A 12,670-nucleotide genomic window follows, 5' to 3' on the forward strand; every position below is an offset into this window, starting at 1 on the left:
AATAAACTGACTTAATATGGGTAAATTAAGGTGTAGAGGGTCATTACTGTCAGATGTGTGTGTGCAGGAGTAGTTGCATGTTAGAAGCAACTATGACCATGAACTGTGTGCAGCATGAGCAAACCCCAAACATCACAACAACATTCTTAAACACACTTAATCAGAAATTAGGTTCAACAGGTGTCAGTGAATACCTCAACAGCACCTGGTACAAAATAGGAAACAACACTGGGCAGGGTGCCAATCCACTGCAGGGCCAGTTTGGAATTGACAAATACCCTGTGCACTCATTATGGGAAGGTAGGAGTAAAACTGGAGTATAACCTAGGAAATACTAAAAGCACACAAAGTTCACAAAGAAAACAACTGGCTGTGGACCTCAAACTAAGGATGCTGGATGTCTGTGGAAGGAGTCCTAAGCACTGTGTCAACAATCTACTCAGTTCAGATATGATTTTAAAAGGAACTTGTCAATGCAACCTCAATATATCCTCAGCTGATTCTCTTATAAGAATTACCTTTTTATTCACTGGAACGGATGCTTCTTGACGAGATAGAAATAAACATTTTACTGCGAACATGGGAAGTAATTCCCTCTTGTACACTGACAACATTTACCCAAGGCAACAAACATCGTACTTAAAGAGACTCAGAGTATTAAGTGTGTTTAGCCTCAAGCAGTGGAGAGTGCATGGGGACCAAATGCAGGCATTGATAAGGTTGCTCCTGCAATAATCTTTGAATGTAACAGTGAATCATTTGCTTGAGGACACCAGAGGAAATTAAGGGGAAGTGCATTTAGGACTGAAGCCAGGAAGCACTTCTTTACACAAAGAGTAGTGGGAATCTGGAACAAACTACTGAGACGTGTAGTTAAAGCAGTAAATTTGACAACCTTTAAGAAATATTTGGAGGAGATACTGGGGCAGTTAAGCAAACAAGCCTGATGAACTGAATGGTCTCCTCTCGTTTGTCAGATTTCTTATGTTTATTCCCATCTGGAATGAGTCTCCTAGGACCCAGCTGGACAATGTCAACACATACAGACTTACTACCAGGCTGTGGTGCTAGAATGAATACGGAAAGTTGGGAGTATGGCCCAATCAATTATACAAGAACCTCACATTCTGGAAACATGCTAATGGAATAAAGTGCATTCACAATGTCTTTAAAAACACAGAATAGCTTGATTTTTTGCCATACTGATTCGTTTTTTTTCTTAACAGCAACGGATGAGTATTTTACAGCCTTCATTGGAAATTCTTATGTAATCAAGTCCAGACTTCAAGGAAGACATCAAATTAGGTTCTAGTCTATTCGAAAGTCCACTGAAAATGTCGCAGGATCTATGTGAATTCAAAATCTCTCTCTCTCTCTCACACACACGGCAGCAGACCAAATTATACCCAAAGCCCATTCAAATGCACCATGTGGTTTACACTACCACAAAATAAATTATGGTTCACTTTACCTGATCTGTTGATGTCACTGCTCATATTATGAATTCAAATGATTGCTGCCTAATGTCCTCATAATAATTTGAAAAAAAGCAGAGGGTCTCTGTGGCAACCATAATTTTTTCCACAAGATGTTTGAAATGAGAGTAATAAAAAAAATATTGAATTTAGAGTAAGCTGTCTTAATTCGAGGTGTTCATAAGAAATTTAATTATTTACTTCATGAGGTTGAAGTACATGATAAACAAGAATAGCTGTGTCAAGATATTTGAAATAGTGTGCTTTGACTTAAATGTTTAAAGTTTAAATATCCTAAACTGTAAAAGAAACTTATCACATTTCACTCCGAGAGGATTATAGATGGCTAGATCCTTAGTAAAGGATCAAAAAATAAAATTAGAATTGATGTCCAAAATCTGCCATTTTCTAACCTTCTGGGAGTGGCCCTTAGAAGGCTTGAACCACCAGTAAAGATAAAATAGCAAAACTATCATATTTGTGATCATCAGCTTCAAAATAACATAAAATGACACTCCACATGCCTACAGTACTGATCCCTATTTTTTTCCAAAGTTTTCTGAAAAGGACTAATTTTGAACCCTCATATCCTATTGGGGCGAACACCTGTTGATGGCTCATACGACATGCCCAACGTCAAGTCCTTCTAATCATTTTTGGCTGAACATGCCTATTGCTTTACTTTTTATCATAATGGTGTATTTTCTTACACAAAATATGTCCCAAGCTTGACAACATTATAGGTGTTTTCGGGCACAGGGTGGCCTAAAATGGGGGGGCCTTGCCTTCCTGCATAACTAGCCATCAAGACTAACTGAATGGTATATCATATGGATGGGTTTTCTAGTACCAGTGAGCTAGAAGGCTCCAGACAAAAAAAAACACAAACAAGTGATTTCAAAGTGTTCATAAGTACTTCTTAGGAACACAATAACAATCAGAAATGTCAGGCACCCCATCCAGGTTTGTTCTGGTCCCTACAACCCTGGATTAGGCATGTTTTCATATAAATGGTTGGAAGGATGTATGTCCAGTGTAATATTTAAGACATGAATAAATGTAATGAGAGCTAAGTGCTGATCCAAGGAACAAGCCCCACTCTGCTTGATTTGCTTTGCTAATATCACTTTTTGCTCGTCTCCCTGACCTGTGCTGGCATGGGCAAATTCCAAACAAAACCCAAAAGCTGATCCACCAACCATGGACCCATTCTGTACACATTTACGCCTAATGTTTGTTAAGAAATTGACACCATTATTAGCATATGTATGATTTCCTTACTTACTTCCTTCCTTCCTTCCTTCCACTCCACGTCACCCCCATACGCGGGAGGGCCTTATTTACCACCCAAGTCGCCAGCCCCCCTCCCTCCACCCCACGTCTCCGTCGTGACGGCACTTACAAGGTACAGGGGTGCATATATCTTTAAAGAGGCCTCCAGGGCCCCCGCGGTGATCTGCAGCGAGGACAGCGTGCACGACGGACTCCAGGTGTGTCCGATCTCGTAGCAGTTGTGCGGAATGGACTTGCTGAAAGCGGCCATGTTTTCTGAACAGTCTGACAGGCAAGCTAGTACGGGGCCTGCGCCGAGAGAAGCGGGGGAAAGGTCACGGCCGAGGTTACTATAGGACATCGGCTCGGATCGAACGAGACGACGTGGAGGGCAGGCCGGCCGGCCCCCTAGCACACTCAATAGAGGAAGAGAGTGAAGGAGAAAGGCGCTCGAAAACGGCAACGGCGGCTGCGTCGTTTCCGCTTTTATTACAGGATAAGTCTTCATTCACTGAGCATTCGCAGGCGTTTAAGACGCGCTTGGTGCTGCACTGCAAAGCGATTAGCACTGACTCTTACGTAATATATAACATTTAATGTATTCTTATCTAAATTTAGTGGCATACGTAACACTATCATATTAATACGTCAATGTTAAAGCGCCTTATATTTTATTTACCTGAATTTTTACGCTCTTTTTAGCAGGTATGAGATGGAATAAAAGAGGCATAACCACTTTTATTTGTTATAAAAGAGGCATAACAAATACTGAGTGGAACCTAAAGTTTGTATTTTTTTTGTAACTACAAAAAGCACAAGGTCACGTTGCCTTAATGGTTAAATGCAGCGTTTGTAGCCCCGTGAGCCGATGACTGATGACAAGTGAACTGGAAACATTGTGCTTTGCAGTTCAAACTGACACCCACTAAAGCGGAGGTTCCCAAGTGTAGCACTGTGGCTTTCATTCCAACCAGTTTCACATGTCAGCAAGCCATTCTTATTTCTCATTAATCTATTTGTTTAGCTGGCCTTTTTTCTCCCCATATTCTGCATTCAGAAAAGTCCTGCTCCACTGACAGACGGAGGAGATCGTTCCCCCCCCCCACTATGCGACTCTTCAATTCCACCCGGGGGGGGGAATTAAACGTTAATATTATACAAGATTATAGACTGTTATACCAGCCTCGCACTCTACACCTTGCATTTTTTAACTTGCACTGCTTTTTTTTTTATTGCTCTTTAATCAATATTGTTTTTATCAGTATGCTATTGCTGGAGTATGTGAATTTCCCCTTGGGGATTAATAAAGTATCTATCTATATAGTATGGTATTTGCATTAAGAAGGAATTCAGAAATATTTTCTTTGTCACAGTTTTAAACACTTAACTTTCTTTTACCATTTGTATTTCAATTCACCTTTTCTATTGCCCCATAAATTGTATCCATATACTGATATTTAGAGATGAACAGCGCAGACAGAAATTACACTGAATGTTAAAGCAGTACAGCTAATTTCATGTTACATTAATTTGTCTAATTAGTAATGCAACAAAAAGTCAAGCAAAATGGCACCTTTCATTGGCTAACTGAACTGATTACAATAAGCAAGCCTCCAAGGTAGCTGAGGCCCCTTCTTTAGGCAGGTTATAATCAATTATTAAATTTAAAAGAGGCACAACAAATCTTGAATATAACCTAAAGGTTGTATTTTGGCTAATGAGTTATTAAATACAAAAAAAAAAAAAAAACTATTTTGCCTTAATGGTTCTTTGCAGCTGCGGTGGGCTGGTGCCCTGCCTGGGGTTTGTTTCCTGCCTTGCACCCAGTGTTGGCTGGGATTGGCTCCAGCGGACCCCCGTGACCCTGTATTCGGATTCAGCAGGTTGGATAATGGATGGATGGATGATTCGTTGCAGCATTTATAGCCCACTGAGTCGTCTTCTTTCGGCCACTCCTGTTTAGGGGTTGCCACAACGGATCATCTTCTTCCATATCATTTGGGCCTCTGCATCTTGTTCTGTTATACCCATCACCTGCATGTCCCCTCTCACCACAGCCATAAACCTGCTCTTAGGCCTTCCTCTTGCCTGGGAGCTCTATCGTTAACATCCTTTTCCCAATATATACCCCACTGAATCTTATTGCTAGAAAGTGCATTGTGCTCTTCAGAGCAAACAGTGCAGTAGTCGAGGCACTATATAACATTGCCTGTTTAAAAAATATCTAGCTTAAAACTTCATAAGTACTTAATTTGTACAATTGAAGTTTTTTTTAAATATATAGATATTCTGAATGCTGTGCTGTCCATCCCCCCCTTCAGATCCGCTCCAAGTAGTTTATTTATATATATGTATTACATTTGTAAGTACTGTTATTTTTATAATCAGTTGCTGTTGTTATTTATTTATAACTATCTATTCATTACATTTATTTACCTAGTATAATATTTTTCTTTAGCTTGTCTTGCACTTGCCCTGTGTTTATGTGTATTTTGCACGGTGGTCCTAGGGAACATTATTTCATACCACTATATATACTGCAGTACTGCTTATGGATGGTATGACAATAAAGCCATTTGACTTAGGCTGGAACCCTATCCAGGGCTGGTTCATACCTTGCACCCACAGCTCGGATTGGCATTGGCAGTCGATGACCCTGACTGCAACAGGTTCAGAAATTGGATGGAGAGTGGCTTACTTCTAATAGCAAAAATGGATAGAGGCTTATTTCTAATAACAACAATGATTTAAATGTGTAATGTAGAAGTTCATCTCTGAGTCTCTGTATTACACCAAAAATGTAACCTGCCTAGCAGAACATGTTTCTAATTTATATGCAAATACCAATGTTTCTGAAGTAATAGTTGGGGTATACTCTTCATTAAAACAAAAGTGCTTATGGTTTGAATGTTGGTGGTCATCCTCATACACGTCCCATAGTGTAAACCAACAATAAATTCTATTTTAAGAATACCTGAGCTATTATTGTCATTTGTGTTTGAAAAGCACATATTCAAAAATGTTGTACGTATAGAAAAATCTTTAAACAAAGATCTATCAGTAGTAAATGTCCATCCTTACATTTACTGAACCTACTTTATACAATTATGTGGTCTCTAAAGTTATAAATATGATGTACTCTATATTCCTGTTTCTGTGCTTCCATTATATGACAGTACTAATGTTTAAAAAAAGCCATCAACAAAGCAGAGATCACTTGAATAATTTTTACTCAAAAAGATAAAATCTTTGACTTAGACAAGACACTAATGGGGTAAGAACCTTAATCTGCTGTTGCTTCGAATTCTGCTTGATCTGTGCATTTAGGCACCATTGTTACTGTATTAAGAGCACCAGTGCTGGCCAAATGTTGGGTCCTGGTTTCTAGGAACCAAATGTGTATAAGTTGCCAGTCCATTGCACTGCTCTTACACTTGGGCAATTTAGATTTGCCAAATAACCTAACACACAGGCCTTTAGGACTACAGGCTTAGAGCACAAAGACATATTTCCAGTTAAACTATATATATATACATATACAAGAAAAGTAAGGACAGGAATTGGGGAGGTTAGTGCGTTTGAAAGAGACAGTACTGCTACAATAAAGTATTTCATCGAAGGTCGCGCATGGCGCAGCAAGCATCTTGCATGAGACATGAACAATCACTGCACCACCGTGTTCCTATGTTTAATAACATGCTTTAACTCCTGTCATCATGAAAATGATATCATGTATACATCTCAGTATTTTAATTATTCAGAGAGCTTTAATATTAGGAATGTAATGGATTCTGTGTCCTGTTGGAGGAAGAGAAAGTCCAGAAGTACATAGCGATTCACACACATAGAGCACATACAAGATCAAATACAAAACAAAGCATTTAACATGCTACTTTAGATACGATGGGATTTGAGAAACTAGTAAATTAAACGATTTTAAGATTAATTTTATGATGTTCTACTTTAATGACAAAATAAACTACGTGATTAAAGTGAAAATTTAGAGATTTAAGTTGATATTTCGTGCTTTTTTCGCACCGTTTACCGTTTTTTTTCTCTGTACCCTAATAAACTTTCATATGACACTTAGACGGTGGGCAACGACTCGCCTTTTCATGGCGACTTTGATATGTGACATCTTCTTGCCTCCACTTGGTATTCGCTGAAATTCTTTTATTTTCCCTCGTGCTTTTGTCTTTTTCTTTTCACAGAAGGCTGAGCTTAAGAGCTATTTATATTGATTTGCATATTCAAAGAGGTGTAATTCTGGGAGGAGTCTGGGTGGGGACAGCAGGCATTGGACGTGCGTTACTTTTCACGCTGACCGGGATTTATGAAGTGGAAGAACGTGGAAGTTGGTGAACGCACAGATTTATGCATCTGGATTTTTTTTGTGCATAACCACATTTCTGCTTTTGTCTGCACGCCATGTTATAGTGTGAATTCTACGCACTGAGTTACGCATGAGGCCCCCGGTCTGGATTAAGCAGGCTAGAAAATGATAAAGTGCTAAACCTTACAACATTTGAGCACATATACATTTGCACCATACAAATTAATGAGAAAGTTCACACTTTTTTTAAACATACAGGGTCATTAGAAGCTACTGCTATCCCCAGAGAAACCAGCTTCAAAACCTTATTCAGCTTTCCTTCTTGTGGCTGCAGTTTACTTGTTCTCTGTTTCTACATGGATGTTCTGTGATTTCATCCCACATCACAAAGGTGTACATGACAGGTTGCTCAGTGTTTCTAGACTGCCTTTGTATTTGGGTGTGTGCCTATGTCCTGGGATAGACTGAGTTTCTGTTCACGGTAAGCACCTGTTTTTAATCAAGTTTGCTTTGCAGTGACCCAGTAATAAACAGCATGTTCAGAAAATGGATGGAAAGGAAATTTTCAAATTTTGGAAGTAACAAAATATTGATGTGCAACTTCTATCTATCTATCTATCTATCCAAAAGCAGTCGGGATTGTCCTTCCGTCCGTGACTGCTACGCTAGCTGAGTTTCACGCCCGTCCATTTTGCAATGCGATGGGATTTGTAGTTTCGTTTTCAAGGTAAAGATGATTTTCTACTCCAGACTGTGCGATATCTTCTTCTTCTTTCTTACTATATAAAAGCGGTCGGAATTGTCCTTCCGTCCCGTGAGTGGAAAGCGTAGCGGTATTCCGCTTATCGCAGACTTACTACTTGCAGCTTGCGATGCAGGCGACATGATGTGAGCAGAGTTCTGGTGCTCCCATCGTTCCTTGCTTTTGTGCGCAATGCGCTGGAAAAATAGACAAAATTATGTCTCTGGAAATAATTAATGTTGATGGAGTACAAATGCCTCACCGCGTAGTAAATATCAGGGGTTCAAAAGGGCGACCTCAATATAGAAAAAGTTTAAATTTCATTACAAAAATAACAGAAACTACGAGTATTAAAGTAATACCGCTCAAATGCAATATAACCAAATTAATGAGTTTGCATAAAATATCAAATTGATCTACATATTGAATTGCCTTATGAAGTGGTCAACTTAAAAGTCGGTCGCCTTAAAAGGCGGGTCAGCCTAGTGAAAGAATATTACCTGAAAAAGGCTGCACTTTTAAAATCTGCTTCTTTTGGGGACAAATGGTATACAATTGCCCTGTATTCCTTCTATTATAATTAAAGAAAATGGAGAAAAATTGTAATCAATTTGCATCTTTTTTTCAAACTATTGAAAATTAAAATATTGTATTAACTTCATTGACTATATATAAGGAAATACATAAAAATAACAATCTAGCACACAAAAGAAAATTGTGAAACATTGCTTTCTTCCTGACTTTTCTAAAAACAGTGTGACTTGTTGATACTTTTCCATCTGAAATGTTTGTGGTCCAAACTGTGTGTGGCAGGCATATGTGTGTTTGAGTAACCAAGTGTTTGACCCCAACCTTTTTCATGCATTCTGACTTCTGAGACAAGAACAAGAACCAACCCGTAAATAAGACCACAAGGTAATAGTGGATTGAAGGGCTCACCACTTTTCTTGTTGTTTTCAGTCAATCAACTTTTAAATTACACAGTCCACCTTAGAACAAAGTTTGTATTTATTTTGTTTCCTCTTAAGCATTTAGTCCTGCTTTATTATTCATTAATGTAGACCCAATGTAATGTTGAAATTAAAAAAGAATGTGTGTCTCTCACTTCATTTAACTCATTGTAATTCACCTTAAGTCCTACATTCTCGCCCTTTTTCCCCCCAAAGTGTTTTCATCTTTTGTTTGTCTGAGTAATTTGCAAATGGCCTTGATAAAACAAAAAGATTCAGCCATCATTTGCTGCTAGTTGCTAATGTTTGTATTTATCATCTGTAAGCTGGGTGGTTTTTGTTTACTGACCTGAACCCCTCTGAGGGATGATTTCTAATTACTTAATGTTTGATGCTTATGACTGTGTTTCTTTTGTAAATTCAATGTATTATTATGCATGCCTAATACCACAAATCTAAATAAAAGCAAGGTTGTAAATCCATTAAATTGCTTTTATATCTTCGCCCAATTTAAGGTTAAATCTCTGATTATTTAAGTTACTGTTCCTCATTAAACACCCTGCTGTATACAAATATTTACCATTGATACTTTATTATAGTTTAACTTTTATTATCTGTATTATTAAAAAAAGCAATAATTAGAAAGAATGTTTTCTAAAGAATTGCCAAATAGTAAATGTATGTATGTATGTATGAATGTAAAAAATAGTAACATTTTATCAAAATACCAATACCAATATTTTTTTTCCATCATACTTCTGCATATGTTCTCAGTTAATCTGTTTAAATATTTGAAATATTTGGAAACATTTTTCTTTACCCCTTATGGTCTGGTCTTTAAAAAGTCTGAAATTCTCCCTTTTTTTTACCAGAAATGTATTTCTTAATTTTAAACATCTATTTTATTCTCCTCTCTTATACTGTATGTAACATTTCTTTTTCACGGGCATTATATGTAATGTGAACATGTCTTTGTATGTTGCATGTTTTAATTAATTTAAAGTGTATTTTTTTTTTTATATCCTGTATTGAACTGGCACTCTGTGCAGAGCTGATTTCTGCTTTGCAAGTGGTGCTGCCAGGATAGGCTCAGGCACATGTGACCGTGAATTAAATTAAGTGCTTTTGAGAATGTTGTGTTGTTGTTTGGTTTCATATAAGTAAAAAGGTGCTTGCTATAAGTGTTGCCAAATGTAAGTTAGTTAAATAATAGTTGATTTTTAGAGGGGAAAGGTAATACAGTGCATAGTGCTGTTGTTTCACAACTCCAGGAGCCCAGGGTCACCTTTCAGAGTGGCTACTGCGTTCATGTAGTTTGCAGTTTCTCCCGATGTCTGTATGGGCTCTTAAAGTACTCCAGTTTTCCCACACATTCCCCAATAAGAATTCTTGTTTAACTGACCTGCATGCAGTGTGAGAAACACCTATAACGGATTGTCACTTCATAAAGGTCTATTCTCTGTGTTGCAAGTTATGTTACCATACTAGGCAAATAAGAAATCATTAGCACTCCAGACTGGCACTGGATTACCAAATGTCCATTTTTTCTTGCATATCCTACAGGATAGGTTAGTTGGTGGCTCAATGACCCTGAACTAAATAAGCGAGTTAGAAGATGAGTGGATGGATCTTTTTCACATAATTAATAATGAAAGGCTAAACCTTCAGTCTGGATTTTAGTACTAATCCTGATGAAGATCTATATTATATATATATATATATATATATATATATGGAGTTCCCAAAAAGGTGCCCTATATTAGATGAAAGTAGTTGTAGTGAGTATTTACAATGGCATTATTTCAGTTGTCTGATAGCTTTACATTTGGTACAGAAATTTTAGTGATATTTTACAGGTTACAGTTTAGCTCGTTTTGCTAAAAATTATCAAGAACAGGAAACGTTTTGAAAAACATCTAGCATTCAAGAATGATATTCAGTCCCCATAATGTTTTATGTGGCATTGAAGACACCTAGTACTTATCGTTACTTCAGCAGAACATTTCTCAGATTGTTGTGAGCTGTTAATACCCTTTATGAGACCACTGTCTTACTAAGTGTTTTAGCACACTCTTTATTCTGACTTTGTAAAACCAATGCCACATTATATGACTTCTAGGCAGACAGGATGTCAAACTTGATGACTGAAATTACTCATCTTATCACCGTAGGAATATCCAGCACACTTTCTCTCACAGCAAATAATGTGCTGCTTGATGGAGGCACTGCCCATGCAAGTTCAGCCACAATCTCTGCCTTTTTCCCCCTTTTTTTTTCCATTCTGTTGTAGTACATTAAGCACAGAAAATCAGACAGAATAGTCTTTTTTCTGTTCATCAGGTCCAAAAGCACCTTGTTCTTTTTTTTGTTGTAGCTGAACTACATGTATTGTATTTCCAGGTGAGCATTATATTAGTTGTTCACTCCCACTACTGCTTAAGATATAGCCAAACCTGTCTGACTTTTTTCAGGGCAAGTCGCAGACTGGTTGGACTGATTCACTAGGGGTATGTCAGACTACATAACTTGGAGGCCACAGTGGCTGGTGGTTTTTGTTCCCATTCTTTATTATTGTAATAGCTGAAGCAATTACTGCTCAAGCAACAATTTTTGTTTCACTTTACTTAACTAGCTTGTTATGATTTTCAGTTTAGTTTTTCAATGTTTTGTATTTCTTTTTGTTTTCATAACCAGCTGCCAGTTAACAGTGGGATGCAAATACAAAGGAACCAGAATTTTATAGTTTATAGCTTGGGCTCATTTACACCCATGTGTGTTCATCATTAAAGTAACTTTTTTTAACAATGTATTTAGAAAGAAATGGAAGAGAAAAAAATCACAAATTTGCTCAGGGCTACAGATTATTTGGATGATACACTCAGAAAGGAAGGAAAAACAAACAAACAATATAAGAATGACTGTCCATTGCATCATGACAAATCTTGCACAAGAGAAATCCTGCTAGAAGGTATACTCTGTTATAGAGAGGTGTGTGTCTTGTAAGGGAGGCCCTCAGTAGTTCCACTGAATGGACTACAGAGCCTTGAGAGAGTAGAAGCCTGGTTATATTTTGCTGGTGTATGGACTATGGTTTAACAGAAACTGGATCTGGTGTGTCCATTGCTGCTCCTGGAGCATCTCAGGTTTTCATAGCAGCCAATTCCATTTTCATTGCACTTTTACTTTGACCAAACATGCTGTTTTTCTCTAGTTTATCCCATTATCATGATTATCCAAAGGTCATACCAGAGATTTATATTTTTACTTAACAAGCATGCCTTGGGTGAATCACATACTTGAGGACATGAGTGGAAATTAAGGGGAGGTTCATTTAAAAATGGAAGCCAGGAAGCACTTTTTTACACAAAGAGTTGTGGGACTCTGGAATAAACTATTGAGACATGTTGTTGAAGCAGAAACCATGACAACCTTTAAGAAGAATCTGGATAAGATATTTAGACAGCTTAGCTATTACCTAAACAAATGGGCTTGATGGACTCAATGATCTCCTCTTGTGTGTCAAACTTCCAATCTGGAATGAGTCTCTTAAGACCCAGATGGGCAATGTCAACACATACAATTATTTTGAAAAATAATTTGTGCCAGTGTCTGCTATTTGTTAACAGCTGTAATTGCTGGAATAGGCTACAGCTTCCCCACAACTCTGCTCTGGATAAGCGACTTAAGGAAATAGATGGATGGTCTTAGAATAGAATTAAAGGTGCAAACTACACTAATAAAACATGAATTGCACAGATAAAAATGAAAACAACATCCAAAAAGTGAAAACAAATAATGCAAAACATGAACATCAGTGTGTTTCAATTGCAGAATTAGCACAGAAGAAGGCCACCATCAAACGCAAAGACATTTGGAGCAATGCTTATTATCGATGTCC

The 12,670-nt window shown here is 37.6% G+C and overlaps 1 protein-coding gene across 2 annotated transcripts in view; it reads right to left on the reverse strand.

Annotated features, from left to right (window-relative positions):
* tmem135 (transmembrane protein 135) overlaps positions 1-3,193 on the reverse strand; it is a 421,403-nt gene extending 418,210 nt beyond the window's left edge. Inside the window, exon 1 of one of the 2 annotated variants that reach the window (XM_039744170.1) lies at positions 2,878-3,193. In XM_039744170.1, the coding sequence (XP_039600104.1) occupies positions 2,878-3,108 (231 nt within the window). In that variant the 5' untranslated portion in view covers positions 3,109-3,193. The remainder of the gene's footprint in view (positions 1-2,877) is intronic. The other variant, XM_039744172.1, reaches the window with a different exon arrangement.
* Between the last annotated feature and the right edge of the window lie 9,477 nt (positions 3,194-12,670).

Source organism: Polypterus senegalus, chromosome 2 (genome assembly GCF_016835505.1).
Source record: "Polypterus senegalus isolate Bchr_013 chromosome 2, ASM1683550v1, whole genome shotgun sequence".
Taxonomy (NCBI): domain Eukaryota; kingdom Metazoa; phylum Chordata; class Cladistia; order Polypteriformes; family Polypteridae; genus Polypterus; species Polypterus senegalus.